The 24,461-nt window shown below is 48.4% G+C and overlaps 1 protein-coding gene across 1 annotated transcript in view; it reads left to right on the top strand.

Annotated features, from left to right (window-relative positions):
* COL27A1 (collagen type XXVII alpha 1 chain) overlaps window positions 1-24,461 on the top strand; it is a 144,576-nt gene that overhangs the window by 81,338 nt on the left and 38,777 nt on the right. The window contains exons 25-33 of the mRNA XM_027650151.1: window positions 6,650-6,703; window positions 9,266-9,319; window positions 10,121-10,174; window positions 13,301-13,354; window positions 20,627-20,680; window positions 21,036-21,080; window positions 21,252-21,296; window positions 21,520-21,573; window positions 22,370-22,423. Of these exons, the coding sequence (XP_027505952.1) occupies window positions 6,650-6,703; window positions 9,266-9,319; window positions 10,121-10,174; window positions 13,301-13,354; window positions 20,627-20,680; window positions 21,036-21,080; window positions 21,252-21,296; window positions 21,520-21,573; window positions 22,370-22,423 (468 nt within the window). The remainder of the gene's footprint in view (window positions 1-6,649; window positions 6,704-9,265; window positions 9,320-10,120; window positions 10,175-13,300; window positions 13,355-20,626; window positions 20,681-21,035; window positions 21,081-21,251; window positions 21,297-21,519; window positions 21,574-22,369; window positions 22,424-24,461) is intronic.

Genomic DNA, 24,461 nt, shown 5'->3' with positions numbered 1-24,461 from the left:
ACTCCTGCATACAGTATCTCCTGAATGTCCAGAGCAGAGGCAGAGTACAGTGGGCAGGGGCTTCTGGCCACCTCAAAGCTGTCCACAGCCCCTGTGCTCCAGCTGGGTGCTCTGAGGGGAAGAGAGGCACCGAGCTGCGTTTCATTGAACTTCCATAGAGAACGTTCAGCTGGGGCAGCCCAGGACATGCATCATCCCCGAAGGCTTCAGGGGAACCACAGCCATCAAGGAAAAAGAAACAATTTTTCCCATGTCTCTCTGATTGAAACCAACCAACTTGTCCACCAACAACCCTGAAATTGCAGCCACGGAGCCTCCAACATGTTCTGTGCGTTCCCACATGACCACACCAAGCTGGCTGTGGCAGCCAGCCCTGGCAAAGCGGGTGTTGCATCTCACCACAAATGTCCTTCCCAACACTTTCCCTGCTGGATGGTCAGCCATTTGGGTTTGGTTTAGCTTGTCAGCCTCTCTGGCTGTCCTTTCTCCTGTATGTAACAGCTGGGGATCTCTTTTTCCATGGTTTTCTGACCAAGCAAGTCTAGGAAGCCAAAGTAGACCTTTTTCAGTACCAGCAACCTGATGAGTCTCAGTATATATCAAGGGTGATTATTTCTATTTGGAAATTAGAGACGTTTTTGTATTATTGTTGTTAATTTGCTCATGAAGAGCAACTACTGAAGGAGCAAAGTTGTTCCCCACATCTGAGTTCTAGGTGCAGTTTTATCAAATAGTACATTATCTCAGGCAACACCTTCCAGTCCTCTGTTCCTCAGTTTCCTTTTTTGTAGAAGGTGTGAGACAGCCCTGAACAGTGCTTAGCCCAGTGCCTCCTGTTCTCAGGCACCTGTGGGTGCTGTTAAAAATGAATATTTAGAAGTGCTTTGAGATCCTTAACAAGATGTTGTCCTTGAAGGACAAAGCATCATTAGGATTATTATTCTTTAGCATCCCTCAGGACTGACCTTGAATGAGAACTGTAGGCACTGTTCATTGAAAAGAAAACACAGCTGGCCTCTGCTGACACTGAAACCAGCACAGTGGTAGGAAAGCTGCCTGTGTTATTCTTAGTCAATTAGTCTCTGTCTAGAAATATCACCCAGAAAGAGTTTCCATTTCCAAACCAGTCAAGTCATTAGAACAAAAGCATCTCACCAGATTAATGAGAAATAACATCCTTTCCCATCACACCTCTGCTGAATGATACTGGAGTGTCAGGGTTTCATTCTTCCTTCCACTTAAACTTCAGCAGTTGATGTTGGGACTGGATTTGTTTTTTCCAGAGCTCTGAGAGGTTGGGCTACCCAGGTCACTTGGCATTAAAAGACACAATCACCTCACCTTGTTTTCTCTCATGGAGACCTTGGTGTTTTCTGTTCCACAATAGGAGTGGTCACTTTTTTCAGTCCTCCTGCTCTGCCCACCACATGGGTTCTCTCAGAGTGGAAACCCTTGGCTTAACAACGTGAGATCAGCCATCCATCTCATTGGAGCTTTCTTCCCTTTCTCAGGGACATATGTCTAGGAAGACATGGGAGTTTCCGTAAAGTTTTCGGTGATCTTTGAGCTTTCATTGAAAAATGAGGTTTTAAGCCACAGGGCAGTCCCTGATGCACTGTTTTTCCATTACAAGGACACAGACTCGGGAAGTTCATTCATGAGATGCTTGTTGTCTTCATGTGCTGGAAGGGTTCCAGCTGCTGGGCGCCCCATTACCCTGGAAATGTGTGGGTTAACCCTTCCTTGCCTGTAGATGGAGTCAGAAGAATATGAAGAGGAATACGGGGCCTCTGGCCAAGGCCACCAGCCTTCCTGTCCCAGCACTGGGAATGCACAGCAGGAGGATGTCACCAAAGATTCCATGCTGAAGGTCAGACAGCCCTGTGGGAGAAGCAACACCCTGCAGCAAAGATGGCAAACTGGAGAAGGGGGCTATCCATGGACCCCCTGCTCAGCACTGGAGACTGGAAATACCCGTGAAGAGTTGTGCTCATGAAGAATACCCATGAAGAGAGTACCCATGAAGAGCTGGAAGAGGCTTCGTTTGACTAACATCCTTAATGGGAATGAGGAGGTCCCGTCACAGCAGGAGCAGCTGTTTTGAGTCCCTCCCCCTGCACAAGAAGTGACAGCCCTGCTCACTTGCAGGGCTTGTCAGGGTCAGCCACGCACCCATCTCACTGTGCTGGGAAGGGCAGTCACACCATGGCCCCTTGGGGGTCTCTCATCCTTTGAGGGGGAAGCATCTTGTCCCAATACCAATATTCTAAAATAATTTGTCAAAGGACACCAGCGCCATCAGTTATCTCCTTAATGTGTTTTCCCTTACGAAGGAGGAGAGGGAGATCCCTATTGACTTGGCCAAGGTCGAGTGGGTTACCAAGAACCGAGCAGGGAATTGCAATGGCCTTTCCCACATCTTAGAGCTGCGACTTTCCCAACACATTTACCTTCCCCTCTGGAGCGTCTCTGACCTCTAGGCCTCTCCTTCAGGGATTTATGGGCACTGTTGTGTTCACGGCCCCTTTGATGGGACACGGTGTTTTGACAGCATGTCTCCACCTTCCCTTCCCTCATGGCAGGAGCCCCACGCGGCCCCAGGGCACGGCTGAACCCAGAGCACAGGGGGTTAAACCACATGGCTGTTCTTTGCGGGTCAGAGCGTCCTCCCTTAAACTGTGATATTTACTGTTTTACTTTCCCTTTCTTTCATCTGAATGGGAGGATTGTACATTTACTCCCTCCCGTCCTTTGTCCCTGGTTTGTTTTGTTTTGAGTTCTAGCGAACCAGTAAAACAGAAAGGCCGTGATCGGTTCCCGCTGGGAGCGACTGGCGGTCCCGTCCCTGGGAGACCCTGCTCACGCTGGGCTTGCCGGTCGGTTGTTTCTCTCAAATGGGCTATGATTTATTCAAGGCTTCATTGCTGACTTGCTCTCTGTTGATGGAGCCAAGAAGGGGGGCTTAATTATGACAGGGCTGGACAATAAATGGGGAAAGCGAGACAGGAGTTAGGAATTACAACCCACCAGTCCCCCCCTTTCCTTCCCCTCAAGCCCCCAGCAACTTTTTAACAATCTCCATCCCTTTTCCGCCATGCCCTTGGCTGGGGAATACAGCAGACTGAATCACGAGTGACATGCTGAACTCCTCGTCTAATATAAATGTTTTACATTCTTTCCTGTATACTGTGGGCCTTTATCCGGGCAGCCACCGCTGCTGGGACTTCACGTGCATCATTACACACACTGCCTGGAGTCGTGTTCGATGCAGGCCCTCTTTTCAACCCTGGGAACCTGGGAAAAATATGTTGCGCCGGAGCCATTTCAGTGTAATGGCCACAATTCATGTCTGCTCTGATTAAACATTTGCCATCGGTGGCTTTTCTGGTTCTTAAAACCTAAATGTTTTTGTGTTAAAACCTAAATCTCCTTGTGTTCCCTTTAGTGTCTATATCCCATTTTGGCCGGCGAAGAACGTCATTACCCAATCTCCCCCAGTTGTTTCATGTACTCCCAATAATTTACTGAGATTTATTTGGCCTAGACATATCTATCTCGATTTGTGTCTGCTCGCAGACACAGCAAGGTTAGTTAGTTTAGCCCAGTGCAGACAGTGCTGGCTGCAAACACTGCAGAGCTACTGTGCTGGAAGCCTGGCCACGCTGCGGGGTCTCTGCTCTGCTGTGGGATGCTCCTCTTGCTGGGCACACAGGGAGCAGGGACATCTTCCCCCAAGCAGAAACATGATGCACCAGCATAGACAGAATTTTCCCTGATTTTGGAGTGAAAACCAGAAATGTTGGCTGTGCTCTCCTTCCACCCTGATGTTTATCCATGCAGCAGGTTCATGTTTCTGCACAAGCTGCCATAACAAACAGCACATCTGTGACAACAAGAGGGGTCTCAGGAGTTTGTTGGGGCTGGGGGGCTCTTGGCTTGCTACAATCCCTGCAAACCCATCTGCAGAGCACCAGCAGACTGCCTTGGGAAGCACCACCAGTACATCTCACTCCATGACCCAGATTCCTTAGAGACTTTTCAGGGTGGAAGCTGATGCTGCCATGGACAGTGTGTCAGAAGATTGGCCTTCAAGCCTGACCTTGGGTATGGAGGGCTTTTGAAACAGTCTTGTTCTGAATGGTATCAACACTTGCTGCAGAGCAGGGATCTATCTTATTCTGCTGGGACTGACCTGAGTAAACAGAAATATCTTAAAGAGCATCTTCCCAGGAGAGACAATTCTGCAGTTTTCTGAGAAATTGGAAATGAAGCAACAGATCCGTTCTTTTTGCCGTATTGTCTATTTTTGCCTAGCAATGCATTTCCTGTGGCATCTCATTTCTTTGCCTTAATGTTTGGATCTTCATGGCCTTCAGCTGCAGGAAAATTTCAGTAACTGAATGCAGTTGATTATCTGCACTTGTGTCTAATCGAAAGGATCATTGATCCAGCAGCCTTCAGCGATGCCACCCGGTGGCAACCTCGCATAGGCAGATGTTGCAAATTTTCCTGCTCTTCCTTTGGTTCCTGTGTCTTGTCCATGCAGCCTGGCTGTGATGGCACCCTTGTGCTCTGAGACTGCCTCAGCTTCAGACACGAAGACTGACTCAAGTAAAGACTGTTTCAGCGTTGATGTCAAAAGGGTTGGTGAAAATCAATCCCTGGATATTTCCATTATGGTGCAGTGGCACACCAGTCCCCTGGACACCATCTCTGCATGAATTTCCAACACGAGCATCTAACTCCGGGCTCTGATGTCCCCACTGAGCTCTTTGCCTTCTCTCATGAGTTTTTCCAAATACTTTTCACCTGGATGTTGCTCCCATGCCAGAGTGACAAGTGCGACTCAGAGCAGAGCATGTGGCTGCTCCCTGCAAGAGGTGAAGCCAGCTGAGTGTCTGTGAGCAATGCCTTTGTTGAGCCCCTCAGCATGTCTCAGCGAGGAGCTTCTGTCTCCAGAGATGCTCAAAGGATGGCTTTTAATTGCACCACATGAGGAATGTTAATGCATGAAGCCTCTCAGTGTTCAGTCATCATCAGACGCTGTTCTCTCTAAAAGTCATCTGAGGGTGACCCATATTGTGTCTTCTGTCTCAGAATGGGTCTGCTGAGCCTCACACATGTGGGAGAATGATGAGGCTGGTTATTTTGTGCTGTATCTCTGCATTGTGAATGTAACTTTATGGGGAGGGAGGGGCTTTTGGTGGCAGGAGTTGCACAGCCTGTGAGCAGCTGCTCTGGGCACTGGGTGCTCCTCTGTACCTGGGCAGGATCAGCTCACCCTGTCACTGCACGGGTGCAAACAGACCCACAATGATGCACAGGCTGCAGAGAGTTCATCTACAAACTGCACACGTGTCAGACCAGCTGGGAATGGGGAAAGCAATGCAGCAGGAGTACAGAGAGGAAACTTTTCCTTCTTTTCTCACTGTTTCCCTCAGAAAGGAGACAGCGGGGTGAAAAGCTCACCCTCTTCTGAGATCACATTCTGGAAGTTGCCTTTCTGGTGAAGCTTTTCCCCAGTTGTGTTTGTTCTTGCATAGAGGAACTTCACAATTTATCATGAAGATTATTCTAAAAAAAAGAAAGAGGAAGAGCAGGATAGTACCACTGGAAAATCCATCTCCTGGCTCTGACTTGCTCAGTAACCACCCCTCAGCACCGATCAGACTGTTGCCTAAAACCAAACAAGCTGGGGCACAGCTTCATTTGACAGCACCCATGCCAAGTGTGGGCAGGTTATGAAGTGTTTCAACAGGAGGTGAATCCCTTTAAGTTACAGACTCACTGGAGGAGCTAAATATAGATATCTGTCTCCCAGTGACCCTTGCTGGGGCTCAGGACAAGGCCATGAGAACCATGTAGTGAGAGCGAGCGCCTGTGGTGGCAGAGGGGACGGTCCCTTGCATCTCCAGAGCCAGAAACCGCTGGAGCTGGTAGGGAGGCTGCTCTATATTAATTCTTGGGAATCCTAGCTTGAGATTGTATCTGTTTCCATCTTCCTAATTAAAAGCAGTTCTGTTTGCTTCTTCGTTATCCCGAACGTTGTTAAATCCCAAGTTTAGGCTGGAGTATTTTTCCAAGATAGTTTCTGAGCAGTGTGCTGGATCCACTGCCCTGCTGGCGTCTCTGGCCGAGGAGACCTTTATTTCCTACTGGTATCCCAGCAGCGTGACACTATCCAGGGCAAAATTACTCTGCACAAAGGGCTCAGATTAACCCAGAGGAAGTCTTACCCAGTCCAGCAGCTAAAATGATGGCGAGTCTCCGTCTCCGTGCAACCCAGGAGCTCCCGCTATCGATGCTCTTGGAGAAACTGCGCTGGTGTCTCGGGAAGAGCTCGCAAAACAAAGCCACACTATGGACTCGCCCTTCCTACAGAACATGCTTAACTCATCCCCTATACTGTGTGTTGTGGTTCTTGCAGATCCTAGTGCTGCCGTTCCAGCTGGCGCCTAAAGCAGAACCAGCTGTGGAGTTAGACATTCCCATGGCCGGGAGCAACTCCGTCCGCTCTGATAGCCAGTAGGAATTACTGAGCATTATACGAGGGATGCTGTGCTATTGCAACAGCAAGGTGGACCAAAGGAACTGTTTACTTTCTCAGCAAGTAAAACCGAAAATTAATTGTGCTTTTCTCTTTCCCCAGGGTCTAATGGGTTTCATTGGTCCGGTGGGGGAGCCTGGAATAGCGGGAGAAAAGGTAAGATTGCCTGCAATGAAATGGTTGTTGTAACTTATGCAGGATGAGGGAGACTGGGGCAGGAGAAACATTGTGGAGATTTAAGATTTCGTGTCAGTGCAACACCCAGCAGGGAATGCAGCACGTCCAGGGTGTCTGAGCTAGTCGTGGGCCAGGCCAGAATCATCCATGTCTCATTTAGGAATTAATATGCGCTGCCCTCCAAGGAGATGCTGTCAAATATCCTCTGAAAATTTTACTTTCCTCATTCATAATGTGCCAGACAGCTTGTATTTAACAGTTAGTTCTGTTTTTTAAGAGAAGGGGGGACCCATCAACCCTGTGTTCCCAGTCAAGGGAGGAGTCCACGGGGTTGAGGTTACAGATCTGTGCAGAGATGTGCTCACAAGATCACACTGAGTAGCCAGTGGGGTCGAACAAGACCAGGGCTGAGGCTGCGTTGAACAAGAGGTCTCAGCAATCTCCCAGGTGCAGAGAAAGTGCAAGAGTGCAGCCACCCATCTGAGCAAAGGCTAGTTCAAATATTTCCCTTTTTATTGGATGAGGACTATCCCGTCCAGCTGGCCCTGGTTGCATTGGGCACACTAAGGGCTGGTGCCCTCTTGTGTACAGTACAGATACATGTTTCTTCTGGGTGGAAAAATGGCTTTATTTTCCATAAAACTGTGAATGGACATTAATTTGTTTTCCATTAGAGTGTAAAATTTTATTCAGAAGTATCTTCCAAAGACAAATAATTTATGTCACTCATCGTATCTCACTTGTAGGCTGCTGGTTTTCATTGGTGGTTTAATTATTCACAGTCCAGCTGTAAAGATAGTAAAGAGCGTAAAATGATGCATTCCACACATCAGTGCTTTCTTTCACTTTTATTACTTCAAGCCCTGTCCTCTGGGTAATGATGTAAAGACTCTGTGACAGTTATACTGTGTTTGCTGCAGATGCATTTTATTGTCTGTCTGCAGCAGCCTGTGGAAAGGCCATTCCACACTGTGGACTCTGGTGGGGCAGGAGCAGGAGTTGCCTCAGCCCAAGCTGTCAAGGCACAGGAGAAATTACACTACATGAACTGCATTTTAGAGAAGGAAAATAGAGGAATAAAGAGCCTGTGATGTGTCCAGGGTGGTTACAGAGAAAATTGGTGCCTGATTGAGCTGTCTCAATGGCAGCTGCAGCCCTTAATTGAATGAGGAATAAGGGGTTTGCCATGCAGGAGACATGGGAAGATCTTTTTTCCCACTCCATTAAATTCACATCTGTCCCTATGACTTCCATGCCAAAGCCTTGACCACGTGAGCCATTCTCATCTTCCAGATCAACTCTGTAACACGATGATATGACATTGGTGTCAAGGCAAACTCAGGCTGTCCTTTGAAAATCTGCCCTTGGAGATGCTCAGCACAGCTGTGATTTCTATCAGACTTCTCACCAGGACAAACTTAGGGATGACAGAAATAACTATCATCAAATCAAAACCTCAACCAGGCCTCCAGTTGGCATAGTATCCTACAGCTTACTATGCTCTTGCGAGCTAAATGAAGTGGGAAATATGCTTTCATTAGACATAGCTGAGTCAGCAATCTCCATCCTGAGAGCTGCAAAACTTAAGACTGAAGCCAGTAGAATCCAAAGATTGTCAAAGAGAACAATACAGTTAATACATCCTTAATAAAATCCACCCATTCAGGGAGAAAAGAATCTGTACGTTGATTTACAAGGGCCAACTGGTGACAACACAAACTCGGGGGTTTGTTTTTAATAAGCTCCTCCGAGCCCAGAAAATATTTCCCCTTACACTTTAGCTGTTGGAAGGTAGGTCAGACTTTGGGCGTAACCTACTTGGCAGCATTTGCTAAATCCTCCTTCCTCATCCCCCTCGAGCACGTGAATGTAGCACACCTAATTCCCAGTGCATCACTGGGGCTGGAGGGAGGGCACAGGCTTGTTTCAGAAGGAGTGGTATCTTCAGGATGGGTTGTGGAGTCATCTGCCTCTGAGCCCCTCATAAACACAGGCCTACAGGTCATCGTTGACTTCCAGGTCTCAGTATGAACCATAGGACAGGACGTTCCCCCACAACACCTACAGTCTCCTCTGAAAGCACCAGGCTCTGCTTTTTGACAGCTTGACCCTCTGCTCTCAGCAAGGCCCCATGGCAACAGTTTTCAAATCCATGGCTCTGAAAATGCCAGCACATGAAGGGATTATGATGCTGCAGAACAGGGATGACATGCCTGGGATGGGAAGGGCTGGAGATCTCCTGGGTTTCAATCCTAGCACTGTTTGGAATTGAAAGTGGTCTTCAGTGTGTGGCCTGTTTCCTTCAGACCTTGGTGGTTTGATGGCAAGAGTAAAATCCCTTCACTTTGGATATGGAGGATTAGTTAATTCTTCTTGTAGTCCTTTAACTACACTGATGAGATGGATAGAAAGAGAGTGATGATCATTCTGTGCTGGAAGCCTTTCTGGTAGAAAGCTGGTGGCAGAGACATGAATTTGTGGATTTTTAGATTGTTTCATTGCTCTAGATCACCCTTTCCTATGCACCTGTCTCTCTCCTAGGGTGACCGTGGCCCAGTGGGACCCCCAGGCCCTCCAGGAGTCAAGGGGTCGATGGTAAGGAGTAAGTCTGCATTCTCTCGCTCTTGCTGCTGCCTCTCTGTCTCTGTCCTGGCCAAGGGTGCAGCTTCTCCTGGTCCTTTAGTTACATGACAACAGCTGCAAGCTCTTCCTCTCTCTGTGGGAGTGAGAATGGCCATCTGACTGACTGGATATCGAGGTGTAACCTCTCCCCAGCAGTTGTGTCCTGCAGTCTCCCCTTCAGAGAAACAGTGGGTTTGGAGGCATGTTCTGCAGCTCCATCAGCTGAGGACCTGCTGTGTCAAGTGGAGACAACCAGGAACTCAAGGATTGCCTGTTCCCAAGCATCCTGGCTCCTGAACAGTCACAGTCTGGGAACAGGGCTCTGCGTGCACATCCCAAGTTGCCTGAGCAGCTGGAGGTGCAGGGTGCTTGGGCAGCACTCTCAGTGTCCTGCTGTGCTCTGCCATTCAGGGAGCCCCGTTTATGAGTTTAACAGAAGGAACATCAGCAGGACCTTGTCTTGCTCTGACACTAAGTTCTTATCTACCTTAGTGCAAGACCCAAAGGCAGATTTTCCTGTTAGTTCAGCCCATTCTCTTCTGGGCTGTTCAGAAAATCTCACTTCTGATATCAGTGGCCAGGTTGGAGCTGGGCTATCAACAGCCTGGCCATCTCTATCAGCCCCTGAAACATTTTATCCTGACTAATATTAGACCTGCCTGACCTTGCAACCAGCCAACAATGCCTTTTTTCCTGTTTTCCCATTTGGAGGATGCAGGGCTGAGCAGATTCTGGGCATTCACACCAGGTGTGTTCTTCTTCCTTCCCTTTTAGGGGCACCCTGGGACGCCAGGAGGAGTGGGTTTTCCTGGGATCCCTGGACCAACAGTGAGTAAAGGCTATCATCACCTTATAATACCATATCCTAGACACTTGTAGGCTAAGTCAAGCAACTATATCCCAGTTTACTTAAGCTTGATATGAACAACAGATATAGGGAAAGGAATGGGGCATGGACGTGAGCAACATGGAAGGAGATGCTAAAAAAAAAAAAAAGCAGTGCTTAATTCAAACTTTTATAGCCCATTTCCCTAATTGGGGATGCAAAAATCACAATCCAGCCTCAGTCTTTTAGAAGGACACAGGCTCACTAGCTCTAGGTATTCCAGGCTGGGAATTGTTGGCACTGTGGTGATCACATCATGCGGTGACCCCGCCGTGCGCGGTCAGAGCCCTCACTGGCGTGAGAGGAGCAGCAGAGCAGCTGCCCCAGATGGACCCTCCATCTGGATGGGCTCATCTGGCACATGTGCAGCTGTGGCTGGAGCGTGCAATTGCTGTGGAGGCAGATTTGAGCCCAGCTCCAGTTTCCCACAGCCGTTGTTTAGACGGAGCTCGGGCTCTCCCAGCAGCACAAGTGCCGCTGTGTGCTGTTCGCTGGAGCCAACAGAAAGGCAGCTCTGGGCGGGTGCAGGGAATGGATTTTGCTCAGTGTGTGAATTCCCACAGTGCTGTTAATTAGGAGGAAGATCACAGTAGTAAAATGCCTGGGCAGTGCCAAAGGCTTGACCTCCAGATCCAGGGTCAGCTGTGCCCTGTGCGGGGAGCTCGGGGATGCTCCAGGTCCACTGGCTGCAGGCAGCTGCTGCCTGGGCACGGATTGCACAGTTGCAAGTCAGTGGAGGTGAGGGAAAGAGAAGGTCTGAGGTCAAACAGTACCTCGGGGTGACCCATCTCTGCCTTAAAAGCAGAAACGTGGCACCCACCAGGCCCTTACAATAAAAGTAGGATGATGCTGCCAGCAGCCGCCAGCACTGAGCTGCTCTGTGGCCCCTCGTGGCAGCACTTGCTGTTGACAGAAGCCTAGGAGGCAGCTGGATATCTCTAAATATCCCATTTTTAGCAACTTTCCCCATCAGATTAGCTGCTGCATGTCTTGGGGATAGCTGGAGCATTAGGCAGGCTCCCACCAGCTCTGTGCCTGTGATCACCCTTGGCCCAGGCAGGTTCTGTGCTGGCCCCGTGGCAGAAAGCTCCTGAACACCGTCCAGTGCACCACTAACTGCACCTTTAGTTGAGGCTGAGTTTTGTCTGACTTCACTGGGGCATAACAACACTATCAGTTGAGGCATCAGCTCTGAGTAGAGATGTCAAAACCTCTCGGCAGAGCTCTGGGAGCTGAGACCGTCCCCGGGTCCTTCCGCTTCCTTCAGTTCCCTCTTCTGCAGGCAAATAACAAGTTCATCCAAGCAAAATATTTCCTCCAAGGCTGCATTTTAAAAAGTCATAATTCAATAAGTCAAACTTCCCCACAAAGCCAGTAAATCAAATAATCCCCTAATATCAAATCCCTGCTCATTAATTCCAGCTGTTTCTCCATCAAACGTTCCTTATTTTCTTTTCAAGCCAGACCTGAGGCATGCTGTTGTTGTTTGTCCTGAACAGTTAAAACCTTTGAGATTAAGCTCTCCAGAGAGATTTACAGCAGTCTGATGGCTGACTAATTCAATGGAGGGTAATTTGGAATGGGAAGCAAAAGTATAGTCAATGGTAGGAAACTTTGCCCTTAGCTTCAGCTCACTGGGGCCTGTGAATTCCTTCTCCTTCTCCTTGCTCACCATCATGGTGTTAATCTTCTGTGTTAATATATATTTTTTAAAAATAATATATATATACATAGGCATATTAACAGTCACTTATCTTCTCCCAGGCAGTTCCTTGAAATTCCCCTAGTTGTTCCCTCAACATTTTACCATCACAACAAGTGCTTCTGTACTTGTATTTTCGTAAGCTGTTTCAGTTAGGCTGAGACTTCCAGGAGGATATTCCAAATGCCAACAAAGTATTTCATCTCAATATGTGTTTATCATAAAAGTTTCTATAAAACAGGCATCTGACACATGTACTGCCTGTCAGTGCCAGTCACTACTGACCTCGCTACCAAAACTGAGATTTACTGTGATCGCAAATACAGTTACAGTCAACTGACTTTTCCATCTTGAGTGGGAACAGCTAAGCATTTGTGTTCTCAGCATCTCCGTTCCAAAAGCAGAATCTTTATTAGTGGCATTGGTATGAGCAGTAGGAAGATCACAGCCCAATTTTGTTCTGATCCTTAGCGGAGTGTGCTGGGTTGACAGTTGGTAAAAGCTCTTATTATATAAATAGCCAAATTTGATGTGGAATGTTTGAGAGAGTAAGGATGGAATGTGTCATTTTGAGGTTTTCTTTTCTGACAGCAGGAAGGCACTAATTTTAAATATGCGGTTTCAGAGTTATAATACAGAAGTAAGTCCTGTTAATTGAACATATCCTTTATTTTTTTGACACTGACAAATATTTTAGCAGGAAAAAAAAAGCCTGGTTTTCTGCATTTTCTGTATGCACATTAATGAATCAAGTGTGTACAAATCCAGGTGAAAAGAAAACCCGAAATCTTTCTGTAAATGTAAGAAGAACAGGATCATCCACAGCACCAACAGTCCAAATGAAATTAGCATCTGTCTGCCAGTATCAATATTTATGCAGCACTAACAGGGCAAGATAAAAATCAGTATTTGGCTGAAAAGATCAAACTTGGATACCCAAGATGAGGTGTCTGATTTTTTTATTTGGACAACTCAAAACCAGATCCTGGTTATTATTATTATTATTTTTGAACAGATGCTGAGCAACAGCTGCTTTTAATAGCTTTGGAGGGGATTCTGGATGTTTGACTTCACATCACACCACTGACACAGATAACAGGCTGCAGGTCATTAAGCATACAAACCTCAGCCAGGATCCTTGGCCTAAATGTTCATAATCCAAAGACCATCAGTGATTTAAAAAAAAAAGACCATTTACAGAGGAGTAAACGTGGTAATGTGTCTGGCAAGAGTTTAATGAACCAACCTGCTGGTCGAGGGACTTCACTTGAGGCCCCTGCAGATCATGTAGGGACATAGGATCTTACCAACAGCTGCTGTCTTCCTCCTCCTTCATCTTCATTTTGTTTCCCTTCTCCCCTTCCAGGGTCCAGCAGGAGCCCGTGGTGCGCCAGGGATAAGAGGGATGAAAGGCCGCAGGGTAAGTGCTTTCCAGGAGCTTTTATTCCTCTCCTCTTTCAGCCCTTGGAAAGGCAATCTGGTGGATTAGCCTGGGGGTGTGAAGATGAGCAGAAGCTGGGCAGCACTGCCACAGCCATGTTGCTGCTGTGCTTAAAACATGAGGGCTTCGAAGGAGTCTTACCAGGGATGTGAATACAAGTGATGTGTATTCACACTCACACAGAGGGGTGTCCAGTGTGGAGGTTAGCATGGAAGCGATCCAGTTTGTCTTTTCCAACCATTTGCAGTGTCAAAACACTGTTTACAGATGCTTCTTGTGAGAATGGTGTAGATTTAATCATCTGGAGACGTATCTGAGTCGGGAAAAGGGTACAGGTAGAAGACCAGAAAAGGTGCTTCTGTTGCCAAGGGAGAGAGAGCAGCTGAGATGTGAAGTGCTGTGATTAACCAGAGGCAGATAAAGGGAGAAATGGTATGTCATGACATAGAATTAAGAGATGATGTCAGCAGAAATGGTGCTGACAGGGAGCTGAGCAGCCTGCTCTTCCCATGTCTCCCTTTCCAATCTCACAGGATCAATAACTTCCAGCAGGGCTCTGCAGGGCTGTAAGGTGTGCTTTGCACTGTCAGCAAATCAAATTATAAGCACATCCTGTGTCTTTCTATGGGTTTTTCCAGCCCATAACACAAGGCCCTGGTTTTATCTGGACATAGCTCAACTGTCCCACACTGTAAGCATGTGTGACTCCCTAGAAAGGGCACCCCCAGCCTAGTGCTGGGTGATGGTACCAACTGGCATCACTGCCAGTGCTGCAAGTCCCTGTTACACCAATAAATACCTCCCAGGCACTCTTGAGTCAGCTCTTGTGTGGTGCTTCCTGCTCTGTTTGGGTGACAGCCGACAGCAGAATGACCTCTGGACCTGCCAAAGCTGCTTGTTTTCCTGCCTGTGACATCCAACCCACGTCCCGCTGAGCTCTTCAATCTTTCTTCTCCAACTGGATATTTATTGCAGGAGCATCCATCCCTGCTTTGGGTTGTTTTTCCCTGTCCAGCTGCTTTACAAAGTATTAATAGCGAGCACACATGGGTTCTTGCTGAAGGCCCCAACAACAACATATTTTGCATTTCTCCCTCCAAGGATCTGTTTCCATGTTTCATTTTCAAAGAAACAACGCTGGAGTAAACTATACATTTTACCTACCTCCAATATCTGCTTCTACTGCAAGTCCTGCTTGGGGAATTTGGGACAGCCAAGGATTGCATATGTTTCCCTATGCCAGAGTGAATACTCTCTTCAAATAGCTGTAACCAGCAAAAGGAAATGAAATAACCAATTAGGAAGCTTTATGACCACAGAGTTATGTACCCTGGAACTGCTCTAAGCTTTAAAATCACATCTAGAAGGACACCAGTAACATCCAAGCTCGGCAGATGCATGTCAGGGTTCAGCTTTTAACTTGTGACTGGGAAGAACAGCTTCCATGCCTCTGTTCTCCTTGGTGGGGAGGCCCATGGAGTTCATTCCCCAGCTTCACTCTCAGAGGGGCCCCTGAGGAGTGAGGTTCCAGGACATCCATGATCCTGACGGATGAGAAACTGGAGGCGTTCCCTCATGGGAATGGGAGGCTCTGAATGGATGGTGGAAAACACCTCAAGGTAAAACTACAGCACAGAGTTGAACAGGAAACACCTTCTGGATGAATCCAGGCTGCAAATGTGTGGGCTCTTGGAGAGGTGGGTCCTCCAAAGGGATCAGATGCTTCTGCCATTGCTTTTAATGTTCGCAGTGACAGAGGAATCCCAAGCACTGCCTCATCCCCACTGCCAGCCAGGAATGCCAACCACATCCCTGGCACTGAGCTTCTCCTTATGCCAGGCACCCCTGGGCAACTGCAGTGTTTGGCTCTTGGGCTGTGCAAGATTCCCTTACATAAAGCTTCTTTGGCTTCTTACATCTGCCTTGGCCTCAAGTCCTCAGCCCTCCAGGAAAGCAAAGCCAACCAGGCTGTTTCCAGTTCCACTCCTACTGCCAGGAATGACAAAGGGAAGTATCTGTTATCATCACACAAGGTAAAACCAAGAGCAAAGCTGAATTCAGCTCCTAGGAAAGGAGTCTGGCTGGCACAGCAGGTACCTGCCTTTGGGTGTAGCTGGATCCAGAGTGCCAAACCCTCTGGAGAAATCCTGCAGGACTGCAACTGAACTGCTGTCAGCACTGTCCATCCTCAAAATGACATACCATGTAATAGAGCCCTTCAGCTTCATGGCCTGAGTTTACATTTCCTCTCCAGGTGTTCAGTCCAGCAGACCCTGTGCCAGTCGCTCCCTCTGGACATTCCTCCACCAGGGAACCCAGACTTTCAAAGCACATCCCAGCCCTGCAAACCAGAAATGCAGTGGTGGAGATCTGGTGTGTCTGAGCACTGCAGTGATATAATCAATACAGGATTTGTGGGACAGACAGGCATCCTTTCTAAGATTCCCAGCAGAGAGGAGGAACTTGGCCTTTGCTCTGAAATCCTACAGATTTAAGTGAATATGATGTGGGGAAGTCACTATTGTAAGGACCAGCAGATCTCCTGCCTGGAGAATTTCTGGTTTGTATCTCTCTTGCTCATGTTTTCTTTTTCTTCATACTCTCCAAAGATATTCCAGGCACATAGTATTCTATGTTTGCTTACTTGGTCCTGTGACTCCAGCTCTTGGTTTTCTCAGGATGGGGAAATGATCCCCCAATTGTAATTTCAGACATTAGCCTCTGTCTATCCCAGCTTACAAAAGGGATGTAATTCAATTCAGAGTGGAAACATGAATGTAGCCCCTGCCAGATGTTTATGAATTCCATGAGCTCTGTTTATGGATGCTTCATTAAAGCAAATTTGCTTTTGAAGGAAATGTAAATAGCAAATATGGTTTTGATTGTATAGAACAATGGAGACTTTTAGGGGTCTGCATTTATGATGTGATAGCTTTTGTGCTGTCAAGATATGTATATTTTAAAAAGAAAATTCTTTAAAAATTGTAACCTCCTTTTTAGTCCTGACAGAGCTGTTATTCCTTCACAAGTCTTGTTTAGTCCACCAAACTGATATTGAACAATCTTCCTCAAACGTGGTTTTCCCTCTGCTCTTCCCTAAGGACAAGAAACTTGGACATGTGAGCCCAGGCTCATTTTCCTTCATCTATACTCAAGTGTTAAGCACTTGAACATGTGCTTAACATTCAGCTAGTGACAGCTATGTACATGCTTAAAACTAATTATTTAACCAAATCAAGGTTTAAATTTGGGGGCAGCTGATTCAGCAACTCCCTCACCCTATCTCACTTAAATCCTAAAGCACGTTTCTTCTAATCAGCTCCCCGCAGCAGGAAAATGCGTGGTCTGCAGCATGTTCTCCTGAGGAGAATGTCACCAAAAAGACTGGGAATCTCTGCAAAAGGTTAAATATCAGCCAGAGCCAGGATTTGGCTACTCAGATCATAAAGCTGCACCTGAAATCCTGCTTTAAGTGCCTTACCTTGCCCTATTCTCCTGGCCAAGATGCCTCTCAGTATTTCTGGAATGTTATCCTCTCACTGCTGGGTTCTGGCTCAGGTGATACAAGAGAAGCTTTTCAAATCCCAAATCATATTTCTCTTTTCCACCATTCATCCAGCTCCTGCATTAACTGCTGCCCAGGTGAAGCCTGCAAAGCTGAGATAAGGGGAGAACACCTGCACTTCCAAGCCCTTTGCTGCTCTGTGCCAGAGGGGAGGGACCACTGCCCTCTGCCACGTGGACCCAGCGCTTCCCAGCATCACCAACTGCAGACATTTGTAAATGCCAGGGATTTGTAAAGTGGTGTTATCTAAGCAAACCTGAAAATAGTTACTTTCTTCCAGGCCCAGCTGAGTTTTTTTTCATGGAGACGAAGCAAGGATGTATTGTTTTGCTTCCAGAGATCTTTCTAGTCGACTGAGAAAGCACTGGAAGTGTTTGAGGACAGGTTCGCTCCAGATCCATGGCCAGCGATGTCTCCCTTTGGCTTCACTCAAGGCACCTGCTGGCTTTTCATTTGGCCAGACTGTGATAGTGAAATATCAGTATTTGGATAAAGGGGTAAGGAGGAAACTTTGGGTTTCTGGAAAGGAGCTACTGACTGCTCCTTCGTGCTGCAGTTCACAGGCTCATCACTGTCTCTCTTGGAGCTCTGAGTAGCTGTTTGAACAGGGGGAAATGCAGTGCTGCTCTGCAGGAGCACCTTGTTGAGTATTTAGTTCTGCAGGAACCTTGTCTGCTCTAGCAGCAGGATGTATCCCTGTTGCCTCACCTGTTGCTGGTAGAGCTGCACATCTCAGGGAAATCCTGTCCTGGCATGTGCACCCACTGACCAAGGGGCAGTGAGGCTGCAAGGGCAGCCCAGGGGCTGTGCTCAGCCCTGCCTGCAAGGCCAGGCTGCCAGGTCTGTGGTGGGAAGGCACCGTGCTGTGCCTTGCAGTGTTTGGCATTGGGATCTCCCTGGAGAGCTGCCAGGACCTCACTCACTCATCTCTGACCAGTGGTTGTCAGTAATAGAGAGTTTTGAAGATTTAACTAATTGACTAAATGTAGCCTTCCCTGTCAGGATGGATTAGGGAAAGCCTTTGCCCCAGGTTTCAGCCCAGGAGGCTGGAGAAGATGAAGTTTACCATGTGCATCTGCGAACAGAGGTTCACCTTCTCCTTCCTTGGGTCAAATGCTGATGGGTTGTGTTGCGATGGGATTAGGCAGGTGACTGCTGTGAAGTGAGATTACCCTGGCAGATCCTACCATGCTGATGACAGGGTTCTGCTGGAAGAGACGAGGATACTGGAAACACTCCCCCAGCCAGCCAGCCCTGCTGGGTTGGACCACTGAGAATCACAGCCCTCACTTCCCTCACTGCTGTACTGAGGGCACCCAACAGCCTCCACCCAGTTTAGGGAAGCCCAGCAGTGGCAAAGGGGCTGGACAGGGCAGGATGGGCTACAGAAGATGGGTCTGGAAGGGCCAGACACATCCCAGTTTCCTTCCTGACAGGATCTGTCTTGGAAGAGAAACCTCTAACCTGGGTCCATCACTGTCATTTCCACGTCCCACTTGCTTCTGATTCCCACTCCTTCTTCCAGGCCTGAGCTATGGACTCCTCCCCATCTGCACATCCTTCCCCTGCTTCACACACAGGTCACCACATCAGCTTGGATAGTAAAGGTGTAATTGCACAAAGTAGTCTGAGTGACTGCCCAAAGAGAAGGGAAACAGTTTGTTTTCCAGGGAGGATGAGCAGTTGGGTAGCAGGGTGCTTTCCTAGAGTGCCAGCATCATAACCATGCTGACACCTTCCTATCCTATGGGCAGGTCTGTGTATTTGCTGGGTATCCCAGTCACCCCACACAACCCCAAGATGCCTCCAAGCCCTGCTTTCCCACCACCCAAACTTACAGGGCTGTCTGACTCGAGCTGTCAGTAGCCCTGCTTTTAAATGACCTTCTGGTTTATGTCATTGTGCTTTGAGGTTTATAGGGACATGGATTAATAAAACTTTTGGTCTTTACTGCTCTCTGATCTAGGAGCCAGCATGAACCACAGCACTTGGGTGTTGGGCTGGTGCGAGCTGCCTGACGTCAGTGCAGCAAAGCCCCAACCTGTGAAACACCCCCTTTGGTTGTGGGGTTCCCATCTGGGGCACAGTCCTTCTCTGTCCATCTGTCCTGGAGACCAGGCTGAGCATTCTTTAGAGTTGTGCCTTACTGGCAATGCAAGACAGGCTCTTGGTTATTTAATCTCAGCTCTGCTCAGCAGTACAGAGCTTTGCCAAGTGCAGTAGAAGTTTTTGCATTATTTTATATTGACAGTGTTTGTCTGCTGTAATAATTTGGCTGAGGTTCCTATACATTTCTGCTGTACAGTGCCTTTCTTTGTGAGTCTCTCTCTTTGCCTGTCATCCTGGAGTTGCTTTTCTAAGGCATTGGCTCCCTAGCCCTGTTATTACTTTTGGCACTGGGTTTGCATCCCGATTAAGCACATTGGCTCCTGTTTTCTCTCTTTCTGTGTTGGCCAGCTCTCAGAATTCCTCTTACCACTACATTCTAACACCACCCTGTGTTTTTATTTATTATTTGTATTGCAGTAGCGCCTAAGAGTCCCAACTGAGCTAATGACCTGATTATGAACATGAAGCCCATTAATAGTCTCTTGATATGCCCTTTTTAACTGTTTTATTTTCTCTCACTGTGGCTCTTTATTCTCTGTCAGTGTGACACACTGGTTTCTGGGGGTCAAATGGTGCGGAGGGTTGTGTGTTCAACTCTCCTGAAATTAGTGTGAGAGCTAAATGGTCTTTAAGGTCCCTTCCAACTCAAACCATTGATTCTATTCACAATCTTCCCCTCTTCCCAGGGCTCCCCTTGCTTAGAACTCTGGAGGAACAAGGACACCCCTTACCCAACAACGCTCGAGCTGTGCCATGAACTGTTCATTTTTAGCTAATCCCACCTACTCATTTGCAGCAGGGTGCATGTCCTGTACACCTCCTGAGCTCCTCGTGCCTTCCACACACTCGCACATCCAGGAGGAGATGCCAGACATGGGACCAGACCTGCTGAAGCAGGCACAGCCAGCTGAACTCCTCCCTACCTGCATATGCATGAGCACCTGCCTGGTCCCTAACAGCAGCCAAATCTTTAAATAGCAAGGAGCTGTAGCTGAAGGCTTGGAGTTCAGCTGCCAGCAAATATACCCTGCTCTTTTTGAGGAATTTGGGGCCCAGGACAATCTGAAAGTATTGTATGTTGGGGGCTTGTGTGCCTCTATATTTTGTAGATCTATTGCCCTGATTGTGATGATGAGATTGTGTGGTATGCCAAGTGTTAAGGGCAGAGGCAGTTGGAAAAGCAAGGTTTCTGGGAATGCAGAGGTTTGCTATCAATAAGGCTGGAACTACAAGTCTCTGCCTTGCAAATCTGTTGTTGTGTAACTGTTGTCTGAAAATAAGGCTGTTCCTGGCCTGCTTTTCTCCTCTGGCTTTGCTTTGTGGCTGGTAGTTGGTTTAATAGGAATAAAAAGTTCTGTGTGCTGGTAACGGTGCGAAATGAAGCAACAAAACACAGAAAGAATCTTTTGAGTCCTGGGCTCTGAACTGCTGTGCTCAACACAAGCAGGTACAGGTTGGCTTAGCCAGGACTGATCTCATGGACTGTCCTGGTGGCCAAGACTAGAGTGACAGCTGGATTTTCCAGTGAGACATAGCTTCTGTGTTCTTATTTTTGCCTCCCTTTTACCTTTTTCCAGGGTGCCAGAGGGCCTGATGGACCAGTGGGCGAGCCGGGGTCACGAGGTGTCAAAGTGAGTGCCAAGGCTGCTCTGAGCTGTGCTGTGAAATGCTCTGGGCAGGATCGAGGTCTCATCCTCCTCCTCCAGGGCATGTTCAATTGCTCCATGAGGAGCAACCAGCAAGGATGAGCCTGTCTTGCCACTAGAGTAAAATCTATCCAATGTTGGCATCAGGACCCTTACCCACACTCCCTGCTGGGTGGGGTGTTCCTTGGGGCAGGATGGTGGGCATTTGTCCTCTCAAAAGCTGCAGGGAACTGGAGGGGATATTTACTGGAAAATGTGCAGGAGCAGATGGGCTGGGGCAGAAGAGCATCACCAACAGTTTGTGCTCCTGCTGACGTGACTTTGTCTTTTTGCTTTCCAGGGCCGACCAGGGGAGCCAGGCAGGCCGGGGCCAGATGGGCTGCAGGTATGTCCTCTGTGAGAGCCAGAGCCTGCCAAGCCTGGCACGGTGTCAGTCCTCTCTGTGGGGCACCCACATGTTCCCAGTGCCCAGGGAACAGCAGCTTCTCCTGGCCAGAGTGCCGCGGGTGTGTCGGCACATTCCCAGCTCCTGATTGCTGTAACTGTGTGTTCACAGGGCAAGATGGGGGAGACTGGGGAGGCTGGAGCACGCGGCTTCCCAGTAAGTGTCCGTCCCTTGTGCTTCCTTCCGTAACCTCAGGTTCACTCAAGTCTGTAAGTTTTGGGTCCCGGTTCAGGAGGGAGAATTTGGACAGTGTCTCACACTTAAAAGGGCACCTCCCCCCTTCCTTTTACTGGAGCATTTATGAGATGCACGTTACTGCTGAAAGCCATGAACGATTCTATGGGGTTGGAGCTGACCCTGGTGTTTTTAATTTTTCCAGGGTATCCAAGGACCTTCCGGACCTCCAGGAGCAAAAGGGGCTCCAGGCGACCCGGCAAGTGTCTTATCACTCTCTCTTCCTCTTTCTTTCCTAGAGCACACACAGACACTTCATTTCTTTCTCTGTCTGTCTCCTCCCCACCACTTATCCCATTCCCAGCCTCTCTGTCCTTGCCAACTCCATCGTGGTCAGAGATGTGAAGGACTTGGCTAGAGTCCTAGGAGCCGTAAGGAAAGACAAGGTCAGACCCCTGAAAAGCAAAAGGGGGCCATGGATCAGCCAGGGAGAGCGTAGGATACAGGCTGGGGTGAATTTTTGAAGGGAAAAAAGAAGGGCAAGATTGGGGCTGGGGCAGGGCCAGATGTAACAGGAGGAGTTGGAGTGGGCTGGTAGGTTGAATGGAAGGGGGACCAGGAGGGAGGCTGATGGTGTCAGAACTGAGCCTACAGCTTGGGAGGAGGCACTGGGGGGTGGCAGGGGAAGACACAGACCTCAAGTAGGGCCAACAGGACCACCAAAGCAAGAAGAGGGATCTCTTCCTACTCTCTGTGTCTGTGGGGACCATCTTGGACTGTGAAGGGAGTGGGTAAACCAGGCACTTCCAAGTTGCCAACTGCAGTTATTTTGGATGGGAGCCAGAAAGATGAAAGGTCTTCTGAGCTCTTTGCCTGCTAAGGTGCCTCAGCACACCCATTGCTTGCCTCTCCATCTCACTGGCCAGCTCTTGCACAGTGCATAACTCCTCTGACGTGTGGGGGGGAGCTGGTGTTTTATCTTACAGACCACGGAAGTGATGGCCCTTCAGAAATGAAGACATGTATGAAAGGAGTCTTGTGTGTCTGTTTTTCAGGGTCCACAAGGACCACAGGGGCCACCTGGGCCTTTGGGAGAAATTGGGCATAAGGTAGGTGTGATCTTTGCTCCCGTTTGTTTTCCCCTTGCATCAAGAGTGGCAGGACTGAGGGAGGAGTAAATGTGCAGGGGCACATCCTTCCGCACCTGGAGGTGTGGAACTATCAGGAAGGATTTTCCTAATGTCTGAAAGTCAGCTTCCAAAGAAAACAGTGGAAATCAGAAATTCGAGCATCACTTTAATTGCAGGCCACAGACACCCAGCTGGAGGACATGCAGACCCATCTTCACACCAAGGGAAACCTTTTAAGGGTGACCGCACCACGGACCAACTTATAGCACCAGGGTGCAGAGTCAGGGACCCAGCAGAATAACAATTCAAACTGAGCACTGGCCTTTCCCCACTCCCTGGTGCTGCTGTTGACATGACAAAGGTTTGCCAGCCTGCCCAGATTGCCATGGCAGCCCCAGCACAGCTCAGAGACGCCTTTGCTGCTGACGGTGTTGTTGGGCTGTCGTTGCCATGAAGCAGTGGCACAAACACACCACAACCGAGCAGCAGCTGCCAAACAGTGCCCTGATGGAGTGCAGGGAGATGCCTCCATGATTTCCCCCTACCTCCTCAGCAGTTTTGGCTCCATTTCACTCCCATTGAGCATTACACTCTTGGCTCTTTATACCAGGTGTGCCAATTCCCCTTTGGTAGCTTCTCTCCATAGGTCCTGAGCTGTAACACAGACACGATGTTTCACTCAGTCGTGAAAACAGCAGCAAAGGTGGCCTTTAATGCAGTCTGTGCAAAGGGTGTGAGTCATGAAAGTTTCCATTCTCATGGCTGCTAGACTGGATGGAGCGAGCTCTCAGCGTGGTAAACCACACTGGGGAGCTGGAAAGCTGCTACCCAGCCACTCTGGATGTTGCCAACCAAGAAAGTACAGAGCTTCATTCAAATCCGTGACTCTTCCAGGAGCCTTTCTCTGCACTGGCACCTCTGGAGAAACCAAAGCAGGATTTTTGCTTTCATTGGAGCTTGAATTTTCTCATTGCGTGACTTGACCATTTGTTCACAAACCCAATATACACCCTGCTCCCTCCTCTGCTTGAATCCATTTCAGTAAGCCAGGAACTGGCTTTATTCCCTGGGCAGCTCCCTTGACTATGTGCTCCTTTTTCCTTTATTCCCAACTGTAAAGAGAAGGGAGATTGTTGTCCGGAATGCAAATATCATAAGTAAATAAACCACTCAAATCCTTTAAAGAGAAGCTTTACTGTCCCATCTTTGGGCTTGTTTTGCTCATTCCCCACGCTTCCCAGAGGTAAGAGAAAAATGTACAAGGATTAAAGCTCCCAGTAGGTCTCAGTACTAAACATAGCAAACGACCATGACCCGGCTGTGACGGGGCTGCACATGGCACTGGACACTGAGGGAGTACAGTTTGCAAGGTCATTCTCCCATCTTCCTATCTTGCTTCCCATCATTTCCCAGGTCAGGCACTCATTTTTGGCTCTCTGAGGGATGCCAAGCCCCTCTCAGAGGAACGAGACACTTTCCCTCTGCTACTCCAGCCTGATTTCTGGTCTGATCTCAGCCATTGGTATTCAATGTTTTCTGGCCCAGTACAGCCAGAGACAGTGAGTGAGGGTTGTCAGGGCTAACCTGGCCAAAATTTGTGCTGAAGGATTCAGTGTAACCTTGCTGCTCTTGGCTCCCTTTAGCTGCCAGCACCATCATGCCCCTGGCTCTCTGGGAATAGGGGCCAAAGGCTCAGCCTGAAGCTGTGGAGTCTGGGGCAGATAAACCCTCAACAGAACAAGACACGTAGTGCAGAAAATTTGCTCACACCAGTGCTGATGGAGAAGTGGGGCTGCTGGGAATCGGGGAGCAAGAGCACAGCCAAGCATTTTTGTTACCCACTGTTAACAGCCAGTCTGGACCCTGGTAAAGGGCTTTCAAGTCTGATTCTGGACCTTTCCCAGCTAGTTCCAGTGTGGTTACCTACCTTAGAAAGCAGAGGGGCTGGAAGGGGGTAGGGAAAGGTGCTTGGCAGAGGAGGCTGGAGAGAGGGGAAGGTGTGAGAGTTGATCAGAGC

The sequence above is a fragment of the Corapipo altera genome, unplaced genomic scaffold, assembly GCF_003945725.1.
Source record: "Corapipo altera isolate COAL_440 unplaced genomic scaffold, ASM394572v1 268, whole genome shotgun sequence".
Taxonomy (NCBI): Eukaryota; Metazoa; Chordata; class Aves; order Passeriformes; family Pipridae; genus Corapipo; species Corapipo altera.
Note: the sequence above shows the minus strand (reverse complement) of the source record. Positions and strands in the feature narration are given on the sequence as shown.